Source organism: Anolis sagrei, chromosome 4 (genome assembly GCF_037176765.1).
Source record: "Anolis sagrei isolate rAnoSag1 chromosome 4, rAnoSag1.mat, whole genome shotgun sequence".
Classification (NCBI taxonomy): Eukaryota; Metazoa; Chordata; class Lepidosauria; order Squamata; family Dactyloidae; genus Anolis; species Anolis sagrei.
This window is the reverse complement of record NC_090024.1, coordinates 243834412-243861808: the sequence shown is the minus strand read 5'-3', so window position 1 is coordinate 243861808 and position 27397 is coordinate 243834412. Positions and strand designations below refer to the sequence as shown.

The following is a 27397-nucleotide window of genomic DNA, read 5'->3' as shown; positions in this document are numbered from 1 at the left end:
ATGTATTTTCATCACTGGACCAAATTTGAATACTGGTGGGGTTGGGGGGATTAATTTTGTCATTTGGGAGTTGTAGTTGCTGGGATTTATAGTTCACCTACAATCAAAGAGCATGCTTTACTCCACCAACGATGGAATCGAAGCAAACCTGGCAGACAGAACTCCCATGGCCAACAGAAAACACTAGAAGGGTTTGGTGGGCATTGACCTTGAACTTTGGAGTTGTAGTTCACCTACATCCAGAGAGCATTGTGGACTCAAACTATGTTGGATCTGGACCAAACTTGGCATGAATACTCAATATGCCCAAATATGAACACTGGTGGAGTTTGGTGAAAATAGTCCTTGACATTTGGGAGTTGTAGTTGCTGGGATTTATAGTTCACCTACAATCAAGAGAATTATGAACCGCACCAATTATAGAATTGGGTGAAACTTCCCACACAGAACCCCCATGACCAACAGAAAATGTTGTGTTTTCTGATGGTCTTTGGTGACCCCTCTAAAAACCCCTCACGACCCCTCCAGGGGTCCTGACCCCCAGGTTGAGAACCACTGTTCTACACCACTTGAACTGCCATGGCTCAGTGCTGTGAAATCCTGGGAGTTGTAGTTTGGTAAGGCAGCAGTCCTCCTTGGCAGAGAAGGCTCAAGACCCTGGCAAGCTACAGCTTTCTGTGATCCATAACACTGGGCCATGACAATCAAAGTGAGATCAACCTTCATTCTACACTTCAGATGTGTTACGGTAAGTCCTTGCAGGACACAAGTATATGTGTGAAGAAAAACCTTCCTGTATTGTTGAAGGCTTTCATGGCCAGAATCACTGGGTTGTTGTAACCTTTTTTTCTCGTGGATTTATCTAACCATCTCCCCTACTTGCTACCCAAATTAATGTGACTTCCTTCCCATCACCAAATCTATGCTAACATTTCCCAACATCCTTGGCTGTTGCTCATCCATTTTTTGTCTGAGGATCTTACCATTGAAAACAGGCAAAACGATTTCGTTCACTAATTCATTGATGGGGCTGAGAAGACTGCTAACCTGTGAAGAAAGGGAGAAGAGACATGTGAAGGCATGGAGTAAATGTCAACACTGCATATGCAAATGTTAAAACCCTGTATAGCCAGGTAATGCCATTATCTGAAGAAGGAGAGTTAGGGTACATCTACATTGCAGAATTGATTCAGGGGGCCCAAAGAGAAGTTCTCAGAGGTTTCCCACCACAAATGATCTTTAGATGGCTTGTGAAGTATAACAAAGTCTTTTATTAATGAACAATCAAACAGAAACTTCTCTTGTCATCAGAAAGTTAAACAAATGATTTCAGGCTTTTATGCAACTGGTAGCTTCCTAAACTTGCCCACAAAGGACAGGCAACTGTCTTCAATAACTTCTTCTTTACTTTAAAGGAAAATCCCCTTTTTAACTTCTCCCAGGCTGACTGTAATCTAACCCTTACTGATGTGGGCTCCGCTACCGGGTCGAATTGCGCTTCGAAACACTGAGTGGACCTACCAGTAAAGGCTTAGATGTTCTCCAGCTGGAGTTCTTTGGTCTTTAGGGCTGTTTCCATGGAAAGTCTTTGGTGACTCTTAAGACTGTTCTCCCCCGGAAGTTGAAGCTTTTGTACAGGGGAAGCTTGCACACGTCCTGTACATTAGCTTTCCTTGCTGAGACTAACTAAAAATGGCTCCCTTCCTTTCCAAATTGCCCTGAGCAAGGGGCGGGACCAAAACTTAACAATGATGGACAGGTGATTTGCCCTACAACTGCAACCAAAGGAAGCCACCTATCTGCAGAGTCCCTGAAACCTAGGACTGCAAACAAACCCTCAATACAAAGCAAATAAAGTGGGAGCTCCTGGTACAGCCGTACCAGCACATGCGTGCACACTATGTTGAAAGTGTTAACCACCAGCACCCCAACCACCACACACACACACACACAAAAGTTATTGACTCGAGTATAAGCCAAGGGTGAGAAATGCAGTGGCTACTGGTAAATTTCAAAAATAAAAATAGATACCAATAAAATTACCCTGTATACTCGAGTATAAGCCAAACCGAATATATGCCGAGGGGGACTTATTCAGCCTAAAAAAGTCCTGAAAAACTTGGCTTATACTTGAGTATATACAGTAGTATTATTTCTAAAGATGGGAGCTGATGTATTCCATATTTCTTGCATTTTGTTGCATTTTGTTCATTGAAAATTTATGCCCCTTTCTCCAAAAGTCAGCTTCCAAAACCTTTCTTCAAAAATTCACAATAAAAGAAATGTTTTAAAAAGCAATCATAATCTTTAAAAGAATTTCCTCCCCCCCCCCCCCACCCCCCACAAAAAAGCCTTCCTTGCTGTGTATATACATTAAAGGCCTGCTTGAATAGGAGTTGGAAAGACTCATTTTTGGTTCTCAAGGCCTTCAAATATAGAACAGTCTTCCCAGCTCTTTTAAAGTATGCCAGGAATAGATGGAAGGACCTTCTGCATCTCATCTCTCAATGATCCAAACATTTCCCTGTTTACACCAGTGAATTTCCCAAAAGGAAAGTTGAAAGCAATGAATGCAAAGATGCTCCAGAGAAGATCAACTTACGTCCGTGATGTCAACGCCTGAAAATATCAGACCGAGAACGTTCCTGAGGGACAAAAATATGTGATTCCGTTGTTATATATAATTTTTATTCAAAAAAACAAAAATCCAAACAAACAAAAAACATGAATGCACTTTGATCGTAGGAGAACAATAAATCCAACTACAACTCCCAAATGACAAAATTAAACCCCCTTCCCAACCCCACCACTATTCAGATTTGGGCGATTTTGGGTATTGGTGCCCGATTTGGTCCAGTGACTAAAAATACATGCTTCATATCAGGTATTTACATTACAGTTCATAACAGTAGCAAAATTACAGTTGTAAAGTAGCAGCGAAAATTATTTTATGATTGTGGGGTCACCACAACATGAGGAACTGTGTTAAGTGGTCACGGCATTAGGAAGGTTGAGAAACATAGACCTAGGATCTAATTAACTTACTTAATTACTTACTTAGGCAATCCCTCGTTTGCCGAGTAGGATAGTCTTCCAGGATCAGTTTTCTGGTGAATCCGTAGGTGATTGTGGAGTCCTATTCTTGATTTGCATCTTCTCCCACAGTGAGGGCATCGGTTTCCAGGTGGAAGGCAGTCTCGGTCGGGGTTGGCTTGATGCGCCTTCCTCTTGGCACGTTTCTCTCTTTTGCACTCCATTCATGCCTCTTCTAATTCTGCAGCACTGCTGGTCACAGCTGACCTCCAGCTGGAGTGCTCAAGGGTCAGGGCTTCCCAGTTCTCAGTGTCTATGCCAGAGTTTTTAAGGTTGGCTTTGAGCCCATCTTTAAATCTCTTTTCCTGTCCTCCAACATTCTGTTTTCCATTCTTGAGTTCGAAGTAGAGCAACTGCTTTGGGAGATGGTGGTCAGGCATCCGGACAACGTGGCCGGTCCAGCGGAGTAGATGGCAGAGGACCATTGTTTCAATGCTGGTGGTATTTGCTTCTTCCAGCACACTGACGTTTGTCCGCTTGTCTTCTCAAGAGATTTGCAGGATTTTCCGGAGGCAGCGCTGATGGAATCGTTCCAGGAGTTGCATGTGATGTCTGTAGACTGTCCACGTTTCGCAGGCATAGAGCAGGATTGGAAGGACAATAGCTTTATAAACAAGCACCTTTATATCCCTATGGATGTCCCGGTCCTCAAACACTCTCTGCTTCATTCGGAAAAATGCTGCACTCGCAGAGCTCAGGCAGTGTTGTATTTCGGTGTCGATGTTGACTTTGGTGGAGAGGTGGCTGCCAAGGTAGTGGAAATGGGTCTGGCTGGTTGGGGATCAGCACAACATGAGGAGCTATATTAAGTGGTCACGGCATTAGGAAGATTGAGTCAAATGGTGTTACGAGCACACAAAAAAAAACTTACTTGGAGAGCGAGAGGCTTAGGATCACTTTGTCATCGACGAAATCAATGGTGGCTTTCAAGGAAACATTCTGCAAATATACATTTGAGAAAGTATAAAACGGTCACTGTAGAGAAAAAGGTGGTAGAGCCAAACTTCTTATTGTCATGGCAGACTCCATCCCGGGTTCAAGATTTCTGACCCCACACAGAAGAAGAGCCTTTATTTATGAAGGTGCTACTACTCACACATCTCACGGCAACTACAGAAACTTTAGATCCATCTGCCCTCTTGCCCAAGATCTCGATGTCAGCAATGAGAGTCACAGTGGCACCAGTAGTGCTGAAAGCAATGGTTGGGCTTGTTCCGATGGTGATTTCAAGGGAGAGATCACTCTGCAGAAAGAAAGAGATAAAGATGATGTATGGTAAAGTTTCACTGGCACGGAAACACAAATGTTCAAAGGCAGGTTTGCTCCCTGTGGTGAATCTAACCTTTTGCCAGGAAGGCCGAAGCCTGAAGTCAGTGGCTGACATGTTCAGAGATAGGCAGGGAGCCAAGAGGCAAGAGGGAGGAGTCAGCCGACTCCTGATTGGCTAGAGCAATCAGGGGAGGAGTTAGGTTTTAGAGGGAAAAGGCTGTGTCTTTTGACAAGCTGGGGGAGAAGAGCTTTAAACATCGAAGAGTGTAGAAGTATATTTAGGAAGAGGGAGCTGAGAGGAATTTAGACAGGGAGAACTTTTGAAGTGAGCCTTGAGGGTTAGAGCATAGGAAAGGCAAAGGTTCCTGGTTCACTGTACAGAGTATGGTCAGTGAAGGAAAGCCTATTTTGCTCTGTGAGGCAGTCAGTGAGCTGTTCTCAGGGACACACTGTGTCAGTGTAGTGAACAGGTGAAACAAGGAACTCACAGGGGACAAAAGTTAAAGTCTTAAAGTAAGACTGTCTGTTTAACCAGCTAAGCCTTAGAAACCGCATCAAGCTTATGTACCACTCTTATTAAGAGTTGAATTGTTCACCAAGTTTAAATAAACCTGTTTATAGTTTCATCTTAAACTGGTGTCTGCCTCGGTCTGTCACAATCATTAGATCTCAGCTAGTCTAAAGACAAATCCGTTTCAGTCCAGTCAGCGAAAGAAGCAGTTGTTGAAGAAGAACAAAGGGCTTGAACCCAATTTACCAATTTCACATTCACACTTATGTTTTCCTCAGACATATAATTGAGGTGGCGGCGGCGAATCTACCTAATACATCGGTCATTAACATCGTTAATACAGTCGGTCACTGAATAGTATTTCTGAGGTGGGATAAGTGAGTCTTTCCCCCTTGCCATAGTCATTTATCTTGGTTAAGGCAGTGCCCAGCTGAACGTTAACATCTTTAACTGGTGGGCAGTGGTGGGATTGCTTGTCCCCCCTGTCCAAGTGAACGTTGATCTTTATTATACTGGTGGCAGCGGTGGGATTGCTTGTCCCCCCTGCCCAGTTGGTCGCTTATCTTTTTTACGCTCCCCTTCCCAGGACAGAGGCCCCTGAAGGGTTATCACACGTACCGTGGCGAGGTCTGGAAGAACCTAGAGAGAGAAAGTAAGAAAGGTTTAGCATGGCATCTCAAGGAAGCTGTCAGGATTCTATCCTTAGGTCCTTAGGGGCTGAGGGAGAGGGCCTTCTCTATGGTGGCCCCCCGACTCTGGAACTCACTCCCCAAGGATATCAGACAAGCCCCCACATTGGCAGTCTTTAGGAGGAGCTTGAAAACATGGCTGTTCCAGTGTGCCTTCCCTGAGTAAAGGAAACAATGCCCTGATCTGACCATTTTTCTGCAATATGTCCTCTGAAGCACTTTATCTACCCGTTGGATTCATCTCCCTACATTACCCTCTAAAACAGTGGTTCTCAACCTTCCTAATGCCGTGACCCCTTAATACAGTTCCTCATGTTGTGGTGACCCTCAACCATAACCCTAGCATTATGAATCGATATGTAAATAATGATCTGCAGGACGTATTTTCATTCACTGGAGCAAATTTGGCAGAAATACCCGGTATGCCCAAATATCAATACTGGTGGGGTTGGTGGGAGGATTGATTTTGCCATTTGGGAGTTGTAGTTGCTGGAATTTATAGTTCACCTACAATCAGGGAGCGTTCTGAACCCCACCAACAACGGAATTGAACCAAAGTTGGCACACAGAACTCCCATGACCAACAGAAAATACTGGAAGGGTTTGGTGGACATTGACCTTGAGTTTGGGAGTTGAAGTTCGCCTATATCCAGAGAGCACTCTAGACTCCAACAATGATGGATCTGGACCAAACTTGGCACGAATACTCAATTATGTTCAAATGTGAACACTCGTGGGGTTTGGGGAAAATAGACCTTGACATTTGGGAGTTGTACTTGCTGGGATTTATAGTTCACCTACAATCAAGGAGCGTTCTGAACCCCAACAATGATAGATTTGGGCTGAACTTCCCACACAGAGACCCCCATGACCAACAGAAAATATTGTGTTTTCTGATGGTCTTTGGCGACCCCTCTGACACCCCTTCGCGACCCCTCCAGGGGTCCCGACCCCCAGGTTGAGAACCACTGCTCTAAAACTCCCCTGTTTAGACATACTCTTCTTCTGTTCACACTCAGTGTTTTAAGATTTTTCATTTACTACATCTGGCCCTGCCCACAGTTTTAAATCTCTTGTGTGTTATGCTTATATGTTATTTATGATATTTGTATTGTGTTTTCTTGCTTGCTTGCTTTGTTTTTATTGATGTACTAGCCATCCCTTGCCACGCGTTGCTGTGGCCCAGTCTGTATATATGTTCTTTGTGTGTGTATATATATGTGTGTTTGTGTGCTGTCACACGCTGGGCCTGTAGCAATTGTCTATTAACAGGACATGGTCTCTATATGCCCAGCGAGACGCCCGGGGTGCCTCGGCTGAGAGGCCCTGTGGATTTCCCTATACAAAGTCTTTAGAAGCTTAGAAAGCTTAACAAGGTCCTTTATTAATGCTGAAATCTTCAACAAATCAATCAAATACTTCTTAACTTGCCCACAATGGACAGGCAACTTGCTTCATGAACTGTTTCTTTCTTCTATAAAGGAAATCCTTTGACCCCTCCCTGGGCAATCTGTTCTTAGGCTGGTGTGGGGCCCTACTCCCTGTTCCAATTTGCTTTATTGGTAACCCAAGTAGACCTTACCGGCCAAGACTCTGCAGATTTTCCAGCTGGTATCCTTTGGATTTTTTCCAATGGACAAAATGGATCGGTTTCTTTAACCCCAGCAAGAGCTGTTGTATTTCTTAGTGAAGCTGTGGATAGAGGCGGCCCTAGGTAATTTTCAATTGTAAGCAAACAGTATTTTGGTGCCCCCCCCCCCCCCCAACCAATCATTGATATATATTTTCTGTTCATCGTGGGAGTTCTGTGTGCCATATTTGTTTCAATTCCATCATTGGTGGAGTTCAGAATGCTCTTTGATTGTAGGTGAACTATACATCCCAGTAACTACACTTGCCGCACTTGCTCCCTTGCCTGGCCCGCTTTGGGTCCAGAGGCGTGCCTGAAGACCCCGGCATGTGCACCAAAAGTCACCCCTTCTCCTGACTTTCTCTTCAGCCATTGGGACCGAGAGAGAGAGAGAGAGAGAGAGAGAGAGAGAGAGAGAGGTGGAGATGCCCACCTTTCCTGAAGGTAGGCGCAAAAACAAAGGAGGGAGCGGAGGTGGGAGATACCTCCAGCCGGAGGGGCTCTCTCTCTCTCTCTCTCTCTCTTGGTCCCAATGGCTGAAGAGAAAGTCAGGAGAAGAGGCGACTTTTGGTGCGCACGCTGGGGTCTTCAGACACAGGAAGAGGATTGCCCGGCAGCGAGGCAAGAAAGCCGAGGCTCACCCCGGACTGCTAGTGCTGTTGTGAGCTGAGGGGGCGCTCCTCAAGTGGCAGTCAAGGGGCATTTACAGAGGCGCCTCTGCGCCCCTGGCAAAAAAAAGTGTTCTGCGACCGCTTACTTCGCGTAATGGACGAGCCGCCCTGGCTGTGGAACAGCTTCGCTAAGCTTTTCACAGAAGCTGTGGGGTTGTAGATTCCCCAGCAAAAGCTTTTAGAACTGTTTCCCCCCGAAGTTTGTGAGAAACGAAACTTTATACAGGTGGGAGAATCTCACACATCCTTTTGAAAAGGCTTCTCTGTGATAACTAAGCTATCCCTTCAAAACTGGAAAAAGGGGTGGAACTAAAGACACATTCCAGCTTGTCAATATCCCCCTTCAATTGTGGTGCCCAGCATTGGACACAATATTCCAGGTAAAGTAGTCTAACTAAGGCAGAATAGAGCATGTGGAGCATGACTTCCCTGGATCTAGACACAACACTCCTATTGATGCAGGCCAAAATCCCATTGCAGGAAATAAATAAACAAACAAATAAAACGTATATTAAATAATATGTGTTTTAGTGCTCATATATAATCATATATGTAATAGACATAATGGGTAATATTAGAAAAGAGATTGGTAGCAGACTGTTAGACCCAAAACCTGATCTGTTAGGAATGCAGGGCTATCTTGTTTAGATTGAGTTATGATTTTCTTGGTAGGAGCATGAATCAACTCGCCGGTTTTCTCATGTGAATGCCAAAAAAAGAGTAGGAATTAGATTATCTGGCTAATGATGGAAAAAACAGAGGAAAGTGCAACATATTGTCGAAGGCTTTCATGGCCGGAATCACTGGGTTGTTGTAGGTTTTTTTGGGCTATATGACCATGTTCTAGAATCATTCTCTCCTAACATTTCACCTGCATCTATGGCAAGCATCCTCACAACCTCTGAGGAGGCTTGCCATAGATGCAGGCGAAAAGTCAGGAGAAAATGCCTCTAGAACAATGTTTCTTAACCTTCCTAATGCCGTGACCCCTTAATACAGGTCCTCATGTTGTGATGACCCCCAACCATAACCTTATTTTCGTTGCTACTTCATAAATGTAATTTTGCTCCTGTTATGAATTGTAAAGAGCCTTTAACAGCCTCACTATACTACAAACCCCATAATTCTGCAGGAGGCAGCAACCGGATTTAAAGTGGATTCATTCTCTAGTGTGATGAGGTCAATGGTGACCCCATGAATACGTTCTCTGTAGGCTTTCTCTAGGATCTCCAGTGGTATTCTTTGTCCCAAAGTCCTTCTGTTCAATACAGCTTTTAAGATGGCCTTTCATTTCAGGGAATCGGCATTGTGCTGGGCTACCTTTGGAAAGGCATCACTCACCCCAGATGGAACCAGAGCCAGAAGACCATCCTTCAGTTCCTCGGCTTTAGAGAACTGTTGTAAGGAATGGAAGGAAGAGCATTAGTACATACATCTGAGGACCAAACGCATTGCTACTCACTTTGAAATGAATGCTATAAGTAAGGGAAGTAAAATAACCATGCCCTGTTAATACAATGCAACAAAGAAGATCTTGCTAGCTATGCGTGTTGTTGTTCATTCGTTCAGTCATCTCCGACTCTTTGTGACCTCATGGACCAGCCCACGCCAGAGCTCCCTGTCGGCCGTCACCACCCCCAGCTCCTTCAAGGTCAAGCCAGTCACGTCAAGGTTGCCATCCATCCATCTCGCCCTTGGTCGGCCCCTCTTCCTTTTTCCTTCCATTTTCCCCAGCATCATTATGTTCTCTAAGCTTTCCTGTCTTCTCATGATGTGACCAAAGGACTTCATCTTGGCCTCTACTATTCTTCCCTCCAGTGAGCAGTCGGGCTTTATTTCCGGAAGTATGGACTAGTTGGATCTTCTGGCCATCCAAGTCACTCTCAGAACTTTCCTCCAACACCACAGTTCAAAAGCATCTAGGCATTAGGCTTGGTTGATCAAGAAAAAAATGGTTCTAAACTTGTTTAGTATATAGGAGGCACTTCCGGAAGTCGTAAGGAAGATGGCGGACGCAGCTTCGATATGGCAAAAACACTTCCGGGTTGCCAAAACGCATCGATATCACTTTTAAAAGTATTTTATTTACGATTTCTTAACGAGATTAGAAATTAACGAGCTGGATCAACCAAGCCTACTAGGCATATGGCAGATGTTTTAGCCAGGGAGAATTGTGATCCTGCTAACTCAATCACCTTAATCGCCTTCCCTCACTGATTCAATATTTTACTTAATTTTCAAAGCCCACAAATTATTTTTTTGCATTCTCTTTTCTCTTTATAAATAATACAATCAGTTCACCTTTTCTTGAAATATTGCTAGTTGACCACTTTTTTTTTATCAAGGAAGACAACTAGCTTATTTCTGCCAGTTCTAGATGCTGAAATACAACACCGCTTGAGCTCTGCGAGTGCAGCATTTTTCCGAATCAAGCAGAGAGTGTTTGAGGACTGGAATATCCGTAGGGAGACCAAGGTGCTTGTTTATAAAGCCCTTGTCCTCCCAACCCTGCTCTACACTTGCGAGACGTGGACTATCTACAGATGTCACCTGCAACTCCTGGAACGATTCCATCAGCACTGCCTCTGAAAAATCCTGCAAATCTCTTGGGAAGACAAGCGGACAAATGTCAGCATGCTGGAAGAAGCAAAGACCACCAGCATTGAAGTGATGGTCCTCCGCCATCAACTCCACTGGACTGGCCATGTTGTCCAGATGCCCGACCACCATCTCCCAAAGCAGTTGCTCTACTCCAAACTCAAAACAGAAAACAAAATGTTGGAGGACAGGAAAAGAGATTGAAAGATGGGCTCAAAGCCAACCTTAAAAACTCTGGCACAGACACCAAGAACTGGGAAGCCCTGGCCCTTGAGTGCTCCAGCTGGAGGTCAGCTGTGACCAGCAGTGCTGCAGAATTTGAAGAGGCACGAATGGAGGGTAAAAGAGAGAAACGTGCCAAGAGGAAGGCGTGTCAATCCAACCCCAACTGGGGCCACCTTCCACCTTGGAAACCAATGCCCTCACTGCAGGAGAAGATGCAGATCAAGAATACCCTGCTTTGTGGAACTCATTCCCCGGGAAAATTAGATCATCTACACCCCTCCTCTCCTTTAGAAAAAAGTTACAAACATGGATGTGGGACCAGGCCTTCAGGTAGTTAAGCGGACAATGACAATAGCAATGTTGACAATGGCATGGAAATGGATTATGGATAAGTTTGATGGAGCATTCAACCAGTTTTCGGCTAATAATGGCCACCAGAGTGGTAATTCTTAGTAGTTCTTAAGTGTATTGTTTCAATGCTTTCAACTATTTATAATTATTGATTGTTTGTTTTTATCATGTATGTAGGAGCTCGGCCGACCGGGGTTGTCCCACTGCCTCAAGAAGAGGATTCTGTTTATGTTCACTCTCCTTCAAAGCAGGACCCTTCAGAGATTTCCATGTTGGATTTTAATGTAGATTCTCAGGGGTCTGTGAATGAAAGAGAGGGCACAGAACAAACGGCAGTGCAAGGGGAGTTAGAAGACTCTGGGATTGTTAGTTCTCAAGACAGAGTGGTTTCCAGGCAGTCTGATGGGAACCAGCTTGTTTTGCTAGATAAGGAAAGTGAAGGGAATGTGTTAACGAGCAACTGGGAGGAATCAACCTTTGATAGAAGGAGTCAAATCTGTCAAGATCGCCACCTGAAAGGGGGAGTCAGAAGATCTGCCAGGATAAAGGAAAAGAGGAATTTACAGGAGAGTTCTCAAGGGAATCAGAATGCATTTTGTGTAGGTCTTTTTGAATAAATATAGGGCTTTCACAGCACTGCCTTCAGTGAGCGCAACGTCGGTTACTGATCAAGTCTTGTATGTATGTCATGTCAAGATTCATGGGAATCTCTGCTAAAGTCTCATATTCAAGTTGCTGTTGGTGAATGTTTTCCCATGTAATTCTTCTGTGGATTTTGGATCTGTGCAACCTTGTTCCCTGGCTTTTCAAGAGACTTCAGGCTTCAAGAGCCTGAAGAAGAGAAGGCTGAGAGGAGATATGATAGCCATGTATAAATATGTGAGAGGAAGCCACAGGGAGGAGGGAGCAAACTTGTTTTCTGCTTCCTTGGAGACTAGGACGCAGAACAATGGCTTCAAACTACAAGAGAGGAGATTCCATCTGAACATTAGGAAGAACTTCCTGACTGTGAGAGCCATTCAGCAGTGGAACTCTCTGCCCCGGAGTGTGGTGGAGGCTCCTTCTTTGGAAGCTTTTAAGCAGAGGCTGGATGGCCATCTGTCAGGGGTGATTTGAATGCAATATTCCTGCTTCTTGGCAGGGGGTTGGACTGGATGGCCCATGAGGTCTCTTCCAACTCTTTGATTCTTTGATTCTATGATTCTATGATTTTCCTCTGGGGGTTTTAAGGACTATGCATTTGTGGATTTTGCTGTGGAATTAAGAATAATCTCTGTTCTCTTTTATGGATTAAATTTGCCTACCTGCCGGTTTGGATTGTTTTTAGACTTTCTACATAATCTTTTACTTGCCTTTTTTACCCTTTTCAATACTGCTTGAATTTATTCAATAAACTGTTTATTGCTTAAGAACTTTTGGGTGTTTGTGGGTTCAAAGGGGTGCTTTCAGCCTTGGTGTGCGACAATGTTCATATTGTGGCATTGAATTGCTGCCGATTGGAAGCTGCCCTGAGTCCCCCTCAGGGGGTTGAGAAGGGAGGAGTACAAGTGTTCAAAATTAATAATAATAATAATAATAATAATAATAATAAATAGGCCCCACCTAAGTCATCTAAGTACTCACCGCCAGGACACCCAACTTAGAGAACAATCTTACTCGGACAATGAGGTCTCGCCTAAGTAAGTAAAAGTCTAGAACTTTTGTAATCTAGTTTTCTTTTGAAGGCAGTTTTTTTTCTATGTTACACAATAAGCGAAATTTCACAACATTTCCATCGCCTACCTTGTGTAGAATATAAACAAACATGAAAGCAGGATATGAATAAATACAATAGTGTGGTAACGCCGTTCCACCCAAATACTTGGGAGTCCCTCTGGACCGTGCTCTGACCTACAAGAAGCACTGCCTGAACATCAAGCAAAAAGTGGGCGCTAGAAACAACATCATACGAAAGCTGACTGGCACAACCTGGGGATCACAACCAGACATCTGCCCTTGTGCTGTGCTACTCTGCTGCTGAGTATGCATGCCCAGTGTGGAACACATCTCACGACGCTAAAACAGTAGATGTGGCTCTTAATGAGACGTGTCGCATTATCACGGGGTGTCTGCACCCTACACCACTGGAGAAATTACACTGTCTAGCCGGTATTGCACCACCTGACATCTGCCGGGAAGTAGCAGCCAATAGTGAAAGGACCAAGGCAGAGACAACTCCAGCTCATCCCCTGTTTGGGTATCAGCCAGCACGTCAACGACTTAAATCAAGAAATAGTTTTCTAAGATCTACAGAGACACTCGCTGGAACACCCCAGCAAGCGAGAGTCCAAAAGTGGCAGGCTCAAACCCAGAAGCTCAACCAATGTCTGATACCAAATGAGAGACTCCCCCCTGGGCACACAGAAGACTGGGCGACTTGGAAGGTGCTGATCAGATTGCACTCTGGAACCACGCGCTGCCAACCTTAAGAAATGGGGCCACAAAGTAGAATCCACGACATGTGAGTGTGGAGAAGAGCAAACCACTGACCACCTGCTGCAATGCAACCTGAGCCCTGCCACATGCACAAGGGAGGACCTTCTTATAGTAACACCAGAGGCACTCCAAGTGGCCAGATACTGGTCAAAGGACATCTAATCAACTACCAAGCTTGCAAACCCTGTTTTGTCTGTTTGTTAAAAAATTGTTTAAAATGTAATACAATTGTCTGGTTGATAATGACACGATAAATAATTAAAACCTCTGTGCCAGGATGCTGGAACTTGCGTGACATCAGGGAGCGTGGGAATAAAAAAGGGCGCTCACCTGCTCACGTCACTCTTGCTGATGGAGCAGCCTCTGTGGGATGCCAACTACGTGCCACAATGTCCAGTAACACTCACCTTACCATTTGGGGTTAGAGATACCTATTAAAGAGAGAGAACTCACCACTGCTGGGCTATTGCTCACTTCCAGAGGTACTTTGGGGGCAATGGCATACAGCAGAATATTAATTGCAGGTGGACTGATAGCCAGGCAGAAAACGTAGTTGTCCAGAGGAGGCACGGCTATAGGAACATCTGTGACAGGGGGAGAGACAATTATGCTTGACTCTTCGTATTGGAAAGCAACCTGAAAAGACAGAGAAGGGCCAGGTATGAGCTCCTCTCAGGTGCCCGAGTGCTTCCTTAGTTGAGTGCTAGCAAACAGAAGACGGGAAAAGTGCAGATAGAGCTATAAGCGGGTATTTCTTTCTGTTGCTGATACTCACACTGACATCTATTCCAATATACTCAGATGTTATCACAGGCAAGGCTGCCAATTGATACGTCAGTTTTCCATAGGCACCCAGGGGAAAATCCACTGTGCGGAAACAGAACAAATGGACATGAACATCAACACTTATTTTAGGAATATATCTGTGTACTAGCTGTGCCCTGCCACGCAGGATCATCAAGTTTGCAGACGACACCAAATTGGAAGGGATAGCCAATACTCCAGAGGACAGGAGCAGGATTCAAAACGATCTTGACAGATTAGAGAGATGAAGGGCCAAAACTAACAAAATGAAGTTCAACAGTGACAAATGCAAGATACTCCACTTTGGCAGGAAAAACGAAATGCAAAGATACAGAATGGGGGATGCCTGGCTCGAGAGCAGGACGTGTGAAAAAGATCTTGCAGTCCTTGTAGACAACAAGTTAAACATGAGCCAACAATGTGATGTGGCGGCAAAAAAAGCCAATGGAATTTTGGCCTGAATCAATAGGAGCATAGTGTCTAGATCTAGGGAAGTAATACTACCCCTCTATTCTGTTTTGGTTAGACCACATCTGGAATATTGTGTCCAATTCTGGGCACCACAATTCAAGAGAGATATTGACAAGTTGGAATGTGTCCAGAGGAGAGCGACTAAAATGATAAAAGGTCTGGAGAACAAGCCCTATGAGGAGCGGCTTAAGGAGCTGGGCATGTTTAGCCTGAAGAAGAGAAGGCTGAGAGGGGATATGATGAGGGCCATGTATAAATATGTGAGAGGAAGCCACAGGGAGGAGGAGGGAGCAAACTTGTTTTCTGCTTCCCTGGAGACTAGGACGCAATGGAAGAATGGCTTCAAACTACAAGAGAGGAGATTCCATCTGAACATGAGGAAGAACTTCCTGACTGTGAGAGCCGTTCAGCAGTGGAACTCTCTGCCCCGGAGTGTGGTGGAGGCTCCTTCTTTGGAAGCTTTTAAACAGAGGCTGGATGGCCATCTGTCAGGGGTGATTTGAATGCAATATTCCTGCTTCTTGGCAGAATGGGGTTGGGCTGGATGGCCCATGAGGTCTCTTCCAACTCTTTGATTCTATGATTCTACGCGTTGCTGTGGCCTATAGTAATAATTTTTGAAGTAGAGGTAGATATCTGGACTATTATGAGAGGTACCTACTTATTCCTCCCCCCCTTTTTCCCCCTTCCCCTTTCTCTCCTTTCTTCCTTCTCTACCTCTTTCTTTCATTCCTTCTTTCGCTCTTTGGTTTCATCCTTCCTTCCTTCTCTCTTTCCTTCCTTTCCTCTCCTTTCTCTACTTCTTCCTTTGTCTCCTTTCTTCCCTCTCTGTTTCTTTCCTTCTTTCACTTTTTATTTCCTTTTCTCCTTCCTTCCTTCTTTACCTCTTTCCTGCATTTCCTTCGGTACTTTTTTCTTTCCTTCCTTCTCTCCTTCCTTCCCCTTTTCCCTCCCTCTTTTCTTCTCTCCTTCCTTCTTGTCCGTTCTCCCCCAATACCATGGTAAAGTCCCTTCTAACTCTATTCTATTTAATTCTTAACTCTATTCTGTTTAATATAGTAATATATAGTTTTATATATATATATATATATAATATAATATAATATATGTGTATTATATAGCAATATATATCATAGTAATATATGAAGTATTGTAATTATATATATCGCCAGTGATGCAACATCCATCCATATATGTGTGTGCGCATGAGTGTGCGCATGTGTCTACGCTGCCATATAATCCAGTCCAGGGCCGTAGCCAGAAAAAAAATTCGGGAGGGGTTGAAATTTTCACGGGGGGGGGTTGAAATTTTCAAGGGGGGGGGGTTGAAACCTGCCTCCTAGCTCAGGCTGAAGCAAAGAGCACAGCAGGGGGCAGAGCAGCCTTCAATAGCCTGCAGCTCCGCCCTTGTCAACCACCTCCACCAAGTCTGGCCTCCTTAATGAGAGCATTCAACACACACACCCATAACTTGGTTGCTTCACTACATCGGCTATTGCTGTAAGTAATGACAGTGTGAATAAATTGTCAATATGTGCTTGAGATAGTGCTTGCAGTTCTGGAGGGACCCTTGATTTTTTGCATCTCATAGACTTAGCATGAGGATTTGGTTAACCAGTTAAAATTCATGAGTAAACCAGGTTTTTTAAAAAAATCTGAAATATTTCGGGGGGGGGGTTGAACCCCTAACCCCCCCCCCCCCCGCTACAGGCCTGATCCAGTCCTAAGTAGATAATCTGGATTTTACATGGCAATGTGGAAGGGTTGATATCCGAACGTATCTCCCTTTACGTCCCACCTCGGAGTTTGAGATCATCTGGGGGGGCCCTGCTCTCGACCCCACCACTGTCACAAGTGAGGCTGGTGGGGACGAGGAGCAGGGCCTTCTCAGTGGTGGCCCCTCACCTGTGGAACTCACTCCCGGGGGAAATCAGAGCATCACCATCCCTCCTCTCCTTCAGGAGGAGGGTGAAGACATGGTTGTGGAACCAGGCCTTTGGGCAACCAGGCAATTAAATAAGACAACTAAATAAGACTATCAGATGTGTAAGATCAGCAGGATTGAGGAAGGAGGAAGAATTAGGTTTGTATTGTTCTTATTGTTTTTATCGATTTTATAGATTTTATTGGGATAATGGCTTGAATTGTGGGAACTTTGAATTGTTGTACTTTTGTGATGATTGTTTGTGTGGCAGGCATCTAAGTGTGCCTTGCTGTTGTAAGCCGCCCTGGGTCCCCTTCGGGGTGAGAAGGGCGGGGTACAAGAACCCCAAATAAATAAATAAATAAATAAAATTGACTTTGAGTGCATCTCTACACTGTAGATTTAATAAAGGAGGATGAAGCTGGCGAGGGGAGGAGAAAAAGGAAGGAAAGAAAGGGAAGAAGGGAGGGAAGGAGAAGGAAGAAAAGTAGAGAAAGGGAGGGAAGGGAGGAGGGAGGGAAGGAGGTGGTTGGACTGGATCAATACTTCTCTAAAACTTTTATGATATTCTGTTCCCAGACCATACAGTAGAGGTGGTACATACAACACGTCTTTAACATATCACCACAAGAAAAATGTAATTGTCTTTCCACCTGACACTACTTTCCGATGTGTTCTAAATGCCCATTGCATGGCAATTTCAGGCTCAGTACTTTGAAACTGTAGGACACACAATGGTGTCTCCTGCTGAGTTGCAGCCATTTTGCACTGCCAGGTATGCAATAAATAAGTCCAGGGAGGGTTCAGATGCAAGGTCCTTACCATTTACATAGTTCAGCCATGCCAGATTTACTTCATCATAGACATTCACCACAATGGGGCATAACTGCAGGATGAAGAAAGAGAATAAGAGCCAGTGAAGAGTTGCATTTCCCCCTGCAGTTTGGCTAAGCAGCCCTTACTTAGGAATCCAAACTACTCCAAAATAGTTTACCTTTGTTCGCTACAATGAGAAGCAATGGCTTCAACTAACAGGAAAGGAGATTCCACCTGAACATTAGGAAGAACTTCCTGTGGGAGCTGTTCAGCAGTGGAACTCTCTGCCCTGGGGTGTGGTGGAGGTGCCTTCTTTGGAGGCCTTCAAACAGAGGCTGGCCGACCATCTGCCGGGATGCTTTGAATGTGATTTTCCTGCTTCTTGGCAGAATGGGGTTGGATGGGATGGCCCATGAGGTCTCTTCCAACTCCAGGATTTTATGATTCTATGATTCTGATGGTTCAACATTCTCAAACTTTGTTCCACACATTTTAAAATTATTTAAGATATTGTGTACAGTTTCAGGATATGTATATAAGGTCTTCATGAAACACCAAATAATTTTGTCTTTAGATTTAGCTCACATTTCCTAGGTATCATATTTAATCACCATCTCAGTGATATTATTTATTTATTTGGGACATTTCTATATCGCCTCTCTCCAAAGACCCAAGACAGTTTAAACCACAATTACACAGAGATATAAAATAATCATCGAAGATAAAAAAAAGTCCCCCACAGTCCTATTGCTGTCAGCAAAGCAAAACTGTCAGCAAAGCAATCCTTTTGACGTGTGAGTCAATATTTATTCTTCATCGTTTTGATTTCAATATTTCATAACATTGTTTGGAGGGCCACATAGTCCTAGAAATATTCCTTTTTCTAATTCTCAATTCAAAAGATGCATTGATTACACATTCATATCACCAAAGCATATTATCAGAGAGTTAGAAGAAACCACAAGGCCACCCAGGTCAATCTCATAGAGTTAGAAGAAACCACAAGGTCACCTTGGTCAATCTTATAGAGTTAGAAGATGCCACAAGGCCACCCAGGCCAATCTCATAGACTTATAAGAAACCACAAGGTTACCCATGCCGATTTCATAGAGTTAAAAGAAACCATAAAGCCACCCAGGTCAATCTCATAGAGTTAGAAGAAACCACAAGGTCACCCAGTTCAATCTCATAGAGTTAGAAGAAACCACAAGGTCACCCAGGTCAATCTCATTGAGTTAGAAGAAACCACGAGGTCACCCTGGTCAATCTCATAGAGTTAGAAGAAACCACAAGGTCACCCAGTTCAATCTCATAGATTTAGAAGAAACCACAAGGCCACCCAGGTCAATCTCATAGAGTTAGAAGAAACCACAAGGTCATCTTGGTCAATCTTATAGAGTTATAAGATGCCACAAGGCCACCCAGGTCAATCTCATAGAGTTAGAAGAAACCACAAGGCCACCCAGGCCAATCTCATAGACTTAAAAGAAATCACAAGGTCACCCATACCGATTTCATAGAGTTAAAAAACAAACCATAAGGCCACCCAGGTCAATCTCATAGAGTTAGAAAAAAACCACAAGGTCACCCAGTTCAATCTCATAGATTTAGAAGAAACCACAAGGTCACCCAGGCTAATCTCATAGAGTTAGAAGAAACCACAAGGTCACCCAGTTCAATCTCATAGAGTTAGAAGAAACCACAAGGTCACCCAGGTCAATCTCATTGAGTTAGAAGAAACCACGAGGTCACCCTGGTCAATCTCATAGAGTTAGAAGAAACCACAAGGTCACCCTGGTCAATCTCATAGAGTTAGAAGAAACCACAAGGCCACCCAGGTCAATCTCATAGAGTTAGAAGAAACCACAAGGTCATCTTGGTCAATCTTATAGAGTTATAAGATGCCACAAGGCCACCCAGGTCAATCTCATAGAGTTAGAAGAAACCACAAGGCCACCCTGGTCAATCTCATAAAGTTAGAAGACACCACAAGGCTACTCAGGCCAATCTCATAGAGTTGGACTGGATGGCCCATGAGGTCTCTTCCAACTCTATGATTTTATGATTCTATAATTCTATGATTCTACGAGGGGTATTTTTAAAGTAAGGTCCCTTTTTTTGCAGACACTAGTAGTTCGCGTGCATACTGCAACGAGCGTGTGCGTCGTGTACCGGCATGCCTCGGGAACAACTGTGCTCGGTTTCCGCTCTGTAGCTAACCTGTACGGTTCTGTTCTGTGCTTTAAAAATATTTAAGACTATCAACTCACCCGCCGCATATGAGGTTCGCTCAGTGATACGGTTTTTGTCAGCAAGGAACCTGCCTGCTGCAGAAAATCATCAACAGATTTGTGAAGTGTACGGTGATACTGTTAGGAGTGAAAGCAAAGTGCATAAGTGGTTATGACAATTCAAAGATGGCCGTGACAACGTCCATGATGAGGACTGCTCCGGTCACCCTTCTTTGATTACAGACGATTTGGTGGCTTCAGTGGAAGCAAGGATTCGTGAGAACAGGCGCTTCCCAATAACAGATCTCTCAAACAAATTTCCTGACATGTTGAGATCAGTGCTTTACAACATTGTTTCTGAACACCTAAAGTTTAGGAAACTGTGCTCCCGTTGGGTCCCGAAACTCCTAACAGAGGACCACAAAAGCCAAAGATTTGAGTGTGTGATCAAATCAAATTGTCTGTAATCAAAGAAGGGCGACCAGAGCAGTCCTCATCATGGACGTTGTCACGGCCATTTTTGAACTGTTGTACCCACTTATGCACTTTGCTTTCACTCATAACAGTATCACTGTACACTTCACAAATGTGTCGAAGAATTTCTGCAGCAGGCAGGTTCCTTGCTGACAAAAACCGTATCACTGAGCGAACCTCACATGCGGAGAGTGAGTTGATAGTCTTAAACATTTTTAAAGCACAGAACAGAACCATACAGGTGAGCTATAGAGCGGAAACTGAGCACAGTTGTTCCCAAGGCATGCCGGTACACGACGCATGCACTCGTTGCGGTATGCGCACGAACTACTAGTGTCTACAACAAAACGGACCTTACTTTAAAAATACCCCTCGTATGATTCTATTTTGTAGTCTGGCCCTGTCTTCTGGAGTATTAGCCATTCCTCCTAATTTGATGTCATCTGCAAATGTGATCAGCACTTGATTAGGCTACTAATGCTTTCCCATCCCTTGTTAATAGACGGGCGCCTTACTTTTTGTTGTAAATCTGAGGTAAGCAATTGCTGGATTGTTGATATCTGTGATGATGAAAGCACACTGCAAAATAAAACAATAATCATGAGAACTGTAGTATTCACTGGGCAAGGGGAGAACTCTATTGTACAGTCAAGTAGAAATAACGAGGGCTATTTGAGAGATGGCAAGTTGACAACTGAAACAACACAGTTATCCCATAAGCATTTTAAATGAAATATAGTTTCAATAATTTTTCAAAGTGAGAGTTATACGAAAAGGTGGAAATAACAACAACCCTGGCCATGTAATTATGTAATTACTAGCGGTCCCCTACCACGCTTTGCTGTGGCCCAGTCTGGTGATCTGGAAAATAAAGTAATGAGAAAGTGTTGGTTTCTAATATATGTAATGTCTTTCTACTTGTGGGTAAACAGTGTTTCTTGCTGTTTCTTTGACAATGTTGATGTAGAGATTGTCTGGTTTTGTCGAAGGCTTTGTTGAAGGCTTTCATGGCCGGAATCACTGGGTTGTTGTTGGTTTTTTCGGACTGTATGGCCATGGTCTAGAGGCATTCTCTCCTGATGTTTCGCCTGCATCTATGGCAAGCATCCTCAAAAGTAGTGAGGTATTGTCTGGTTTGCCCACTCTGGACCATGCAACATATCATTGTCCTTCTTTAGGGGTCCCTTTCAAATCTTTGATACTGCATCTGTCATATACATATATGTGTATGTGAATGGCTGGATGGCCCTTTGTCAGGAGGGCTTTGATTATGTTTTCTTGCCCTGGTGAAGGGAGTTGGACTGGATGACCTTAAGGCAGCATTTCTCAACCTGGGAAGTCAAGACCCCCAGTAACTATAAATGAACTATAAATCCCAGCAACTACAACTCCCAAATGTCAAGGTCTATTTCCCCCAAACTCCACCTGTTTTTATGTTTGGGCATATTGAGTATTCGTGCCAAGTTTGGTCCAGATCCATCATTGTTTGAGTCCACAGTGCTCTCTAGATGTAGGGGAACTACAACTCCAAAACTCAAGGTCAATGCCCACCAAACCCTTCTAGTGTTTTCTGTTGGTCAGGGGAGTCCCGTGTGCCAAGTTTGGTTCAATTCCATCGTTGGTGAGGTTCAGAATACTCTTTGATTATAGGTGAGCTATAAATCCCAGGAACTACAACTCCCAAATGACAAAATCATAATTTTTTAAGTGAGGGTCACTCCTTGTGTTGTGAGATGTTTTGTTGCCAAATTTGGTGTGATTTTGTTCATTGATTCTTTTGTTTTTAAGGTACTTATTATTCACAGAGCATTTTTATATATATATATAGATGTTGTTGTTTGTTGTTTGTGTTTTTGGTTTTATTTTGCTTTAATTTGTTGTTTGGGCTTGGACTCATGTAAGCTTCCCCAAATCCCCGTTGGGGGAGATGGTGGTGGGGTCTAAATAAAGATTATTATTATTATTATTATTATTATTAAGATGACATATGTCTTAGGCCTGGGTAACAATGGAAAAATTTGTTTCTAAAATCGATTCGTTTTTTGGGGTTTTTTGCGTTTCGATATTTAAAAGAATTCCGAAATTTTTCTTTTAAAAAGTTCGATATTTACGAAATTTCGTAAATGTTAAAAAAAATACAAAACATTAACAAAACAAATACGAAACAATAACGAATCGATTCGTTAATGGCGGACGCGACCGCGCAATACGCTAAAAACCCTCCAAATGGGTCAGGGGGAACTTCTGAAGCTTCCCTCTCCCTCTGTTGTTGACTGTTGGTGTGATATTATAATTTTTTTTCACTAATTAAACAAAAAACAACTATAAAACTTGCGCCAGACATACGGAAATAATAACAAAACGACCTCAAACCGATAACGAAACGAATACATAACAAATCCGAAGCATTTACGAAACGAATTTAAAAATTCGTTTCGTTTTTAAGTTGCTCCAGAATGGTTCATTATCGCTTCATTATCAAAAAAATAACAAATTTTTAACGAATTACGAATTAACGAAACAAAACCTCCCAGCCCTAATATGTCTGCCAACGAATTGGACAGTCAGCCTTGAGAGATTAAAGGAGCAGAATTCAAAACAATCTTAACAGATTAGAGAGATGATGGACCAAAACTAACACAATGAAGTTCAACAGGGACAAATGCAAGAGACTCCACTTAGGCAGAAAAAGTGAAATGCAAAGATACAGAATCGGAGACAATGCCTAGCTCGAGAGCAGGACATGTGAAAAAGACCTTGGAGTCCTCATGGGGAGGAAGGTGAACATGAGCCAGGAATGTCATGCAGTGGCAAAAAAAGCCAATGGGATTTTGGCCTGCATCAATAGGAGTCTAGTGTCTAGATCCAGGGAAGCCATGCTCCCCATGCTCTATTCTGCCTTGGTTAGACCACACCTGGAATCACACTGTGTCCCATTCTGGGCACCATAATTGAAGGGGGATATGGACTCTAAGTTGTTGTAGGTTTTTCGGCTTGTATGCCCATGTTCTAGAAGTATTCTCTCCTGACGTTTCTCCTGCATCTGTGGCAGGCATACTCACCCATCCAAGAGCTTGACATCAATGGCTCCAACTGCGATCAGACAAGAAGGAATTACAAAATTGAATTCTCCACCAGAAAAGTCTAATACTCCTACAGTAAATTTAACAGTCAGATCAACTGAAGTAGTAATCACACTGGAGCCTGAAAAGATTCTAAAAAATACAAATGCAAGGACACACTCCATTACAATGTGACACTTATAACACAGTATTAGGAAACAAACATCTCATCGATTTAATATCAAACGGGGGAAAGGGTCTCATCTCAGGTCCTCTCCCATTTTCCCTTTTCCCTGTTTCCTCAGTATCCGATAAAAACTAAAACGTGTTTCATATTCCCATTTGAGCAGAACTGGGAAGTAACGCAATACTGATAATACATAAAGTCACAGCTGTTTATTAGTCCAGATCAGTTTGCAAAGGGGTCTAGTAGCACCTTGGGAAATTAGTAGTATGAGCTTTCGTAGAGTAAGGATACATCTTGTGCCGTCCACCCAGACGCTATAAAATATAAAACTGCGACGTGCTTCTCTCTATGTCTGAGTGAACTGCAGGTGTCTTTCTTGAGAAGCTTGAGATACTCAGCAACTGAGGCTATTACTGATTTTAAACATTAAAAGGGGATATTTATTTATACAAAGTCCTTGCAGACTTGGCACAGTTCATCAAAGTTGCAAACAAACAGTCAATAGATGAAACCACAGAGATATTCTTTCTTTTCTTCAGTTACAGAGGTAACTTTTTCTCCAGATGGCAGATAAGATCCTGGAATATTAACACCCTAACCCTAAGCTGTTATGGTTAGAAAAAAGCAGGTTTTTCCCCCTATCTATAGCTTAAGGTTAGTTCTGGAGACAAAGCGGTGAAGACTCTCTCTCTATAACTATAGAACTCAATCTTCTCAATTAAGCTTATCTATCCGGTGGCGCAGTGGGTTAAAGCACTGAGCTGCTAAGCTTGTTGATCGAAAGGTCACAGGTTCGATTCCGGGGAGCGGCGTGAGCTTCCGCTGTCAGCCCTAGCTTCTGCCAAACTAGCAGTTCGAAAACATGCAAATGTGAGTAGATCAATAGGTACCGCTCCGGCGGGAAGGTAACGGCGCTCCATGTAGTCATGCCGGCCACATGACCTTGGAGGTGTCTAAGGACAACGTTGGCTCTTCGGCTTAGAAATTGAGATGAGCACCAACCCTCAGAGTCAGACATGACTGGACTTAATGTCAGGGGACTACCTTTACCTTATCTATAATATCTCAATATAGCTCAATGGACAATATACTAAATATAGTTTAATATACTTCTTTATAGCTTAATATCTTGATATGCAATATACAAGACACAATATATATATAATGTATAGCTTAATACTCAATATACAATGTATAGCTTAATACTCAATATATAATGTATAGCTTAATACTCAATATCTGAACATCTGAAGCCACAGGGAGGAGGCGGGAGCAAGCTTGTTTTCTGGTTCCCTGGAGACTAGGATGCAATGGAACAATAGCTTCAAACTACAAGAGAGGAGATTCCATCTGAACATGAGGAAGAACTTCCTGACTGTGAGAGCTGTTCAGCAGTGGAACTCTCTGCCCCGGAGTGTGGTGGAGGCTCCTTCTTTGGAAGCTTTTAAACAGAGACTGGATGGCCATCTGTCAGGGGTGATTTGAATGCAATATTCCTGCTTCTTGGCAGAATGGGGTTGGACTGGATGGCCCAAGAGGTCTCTTCCAACTCTTTGATTCTATTATTCTATTATTCTAATGTATAGTTTTTGCAATGGTTTTCCCAGCTCTACCTGCCTAATTATCAGCACGTCTGAAGTCTTTCCTCTAAACTAAAAAGGCAGGGGAGATTCCAAAATGGAGATCTCTTCCCTGGGAGAAAAGGCGGTCCCTAGACCCAAAGAGATACCTTTCTGAACCAATAGCTGCAAAGGAGGCCTGCAGACTGGCTTTGCAGACTCTGATACTGTTAACTTTCAGGGCTCTTGCAAAGCTGCAGCAGCCCTGGGAGAAAATGCAAGAGTGAGCAACCTCAAGCCACTGTAAAGTAAGGCAAATCAGGCTCCTGGGAGATGGAACACATCTTAACTAGCCAGAAAAGGCGATGCTGATAAGAAATGGAGGGCTCCAGATCTGCATTGCTAGAAGCTAAACTGTGTCCTCAAACCATGTGCAGAGTGATTGCTGTTAATGTGGTTCAAGGTTTAGGTAAATAGCTTTGTGCAACAACCACAGATGCGCCCCCCCCCCCCTTTTTGAGTCCAAGTGTCAGTGAAAATACACCCTTAGGACCTCAGGCGAAAGCGTCCTAAACTGAGGCAAAAGTGTCCCACAATGTTGCCGAAGACACGTATGATGAAGTCTTACATCTGAGTCAGTAGACCAAGACCACATCTATAGCAGCAAAACAAAAAGGCAAACTCACCCCAAGTCATGAGGAGACTCGACTGAGTCCAGGGTGGATCCATCTTTTTTTGGCCAAATCAAACAGTGTGTTCTGGAAGCTGAAGGCTCTTTTGTTGTTTGGACAGCTAGGTCAGGTCTAGTTTGGCCATATAATCCACAAATTGGGCAGAAGGTGACATGCCATCCTCCTTCTCTATGTGATGGAACAAACCCTCCTTTTTGAACCCCTGACTCGGACCCCATTTGTGATCTCAAGAGAAATGATGATGTGCAGGTAAGCTTTCCGTGGCATGGAAGTGGTGGCAGCAGCACCAGAACAGGACATGGCCCATGGGATGGGCATGTAACTTGTCCAGCAGATTGGTGTGGACAACAACGTGGGGCCACATTAGATTTGGTTGGAGCATAGTGCTTTGGACTGGTTACAGAATAAGCAGCTGATGTTGACACACTGTTAGAGCTCAGCCTGTGATTGTGCTTCAGGATCAGAGTGCTTTGGATGTGGGGAGTGATGTCAATGAGTTTCAAGATAGCAATGGTTTGGTCAATTATATTGATGTAGAGAATGACCATGAGATTCCTGTTCAAAGTGTAGTTTCCCATGAGAATGTCCCTGAGGGGTGTGGGGATAATGGAGTGCTCCCTGAATTGTTTCCAGAGAGTTCCTATGATAGGGAACATGAAAACAGCTCAGCACTTGGCCCAGCTGCAGAAATTAATGAGCAAATAGATAGACGGGAGGAGATCAGTCAAAACAAGAAAGCTGAACAGTGGCTTTGGTGGTCTGCCAGGCTCTGAGAGAAAAAGATAAGAAATTCTCACCTAAAGCAAAACCACTATCTAAGTGCTAGAGACATAGCTAACGAGGAGATAAAAGTCTCAAGTACAGGATATGTAGTCAGATGAAGCATCGTTTGGAATCAAGACAAGATTTTGTCCTTGTTTCATGGAAGCTTTGCTTGGTAAATTCATGTTTTAAGTGCCTTTATTTCATGGTTTTGATTCTTGGATTCTGTTTTTGTATTCATGCATTGGATTCATGTTTCTTGATTTCTTGCATTTTATTTGGGAAGTTTTGACTTTGTTTTTATGGACTTTTCTGGACTATTACCCTGGGCTACTTTGTTCCTGCTTATCTTCCTACCTAATTGGATTTACCTATTTCTTTAAAGTGCTTTTTACTTTATTGCTTTTTAATTATCTTCAATAAAAGGATTGTTTCCCTATTCAACGGTGTGGTGTTTAAAGTCAAGGACCTTTCCTGTCCTGGAGTGCAACACACACTCTTAGTAGGTGTCTGTTTATGCAACCAACTTCTTTCTCTAAAGTACAACAAAATTCCTTTGCAAATAAGTAATACTATTACCTACAAGAAAGGTCTTAACTGTAATGATTAATACCATGAGCCACTTAGATATAGCAATGGTTATACATTGTTTTTATAGGGGCTTTGTCATTGGGTGCATAATGAATTGTATTTTTAAAGTACAATTACAATCTTGTAATCACTTCTGAACTTTGTTTTCAAACCTGATTTAGAGAGAATTGTTAACATTCCTGTATCATCTGGCACTACTGTGGGCATGCATTATTATAAATACTTGTAAAATACCTTAAAGGCCCAAACTTATTTCCTCCGTCAGCAGCAAAATCTGTTTATTTTGCAACCAAAAAAACAAGATCACAATAC

The 27397-nt window shown here is 43.3% G+C and overlaps 1 protein-coding gene across 1 annotated transcript; it reads right to left on the bottom strand.

Moving 5' to 3' along the window:
* Positions 1–375: 375 nt before the first annotated feature.
* On the bottom strand, positions 376–19705 carry LOC137096867 (BPI fold-containing family B member 4-like). The gene is made up of 11 exons (XM_067467120.1): positions 19700–19705; positions 17534–17597; positions 14288–14379; positions 13966–14148; positions 9205–9258; positions 5492–5512; positions 4190–4336; positions 3965–4032; positions 2603–2645; positions 984–1047; positions 376–386 (listed from the first exon to the last, which is right to left on the bottom strand). The coding sequence occupies exons 1-11, from the start codon at positions 19703–19705 to the stop codon at positions 376–378; spliced, it is 753 nt and encodes a 250-aa protein (XP_067323221.1).
* Between the last annotated feature and the right edge of the window lie 7692 nt (positions 19706–27397).

Coding starts and splice junctions, on each gene's coding strand:
- LOC137096867 (XM_067467120.1), bottom strand. Junction 5,513..9,204: donor TGGCTCTGGTTCCATCTGGG/GTGAGTGATGCC, acceptor TTCTCTCTCTAG/GTTCTTCCAGACCTCGCCAC. Junction 2,646..3,964: donor CTAAGCCTCTCGCTCTCCAA/GTAAGTTTTTTT, acceptor TTTGTCCCTCAG/GAACGTTCTCGGTCTGATAT.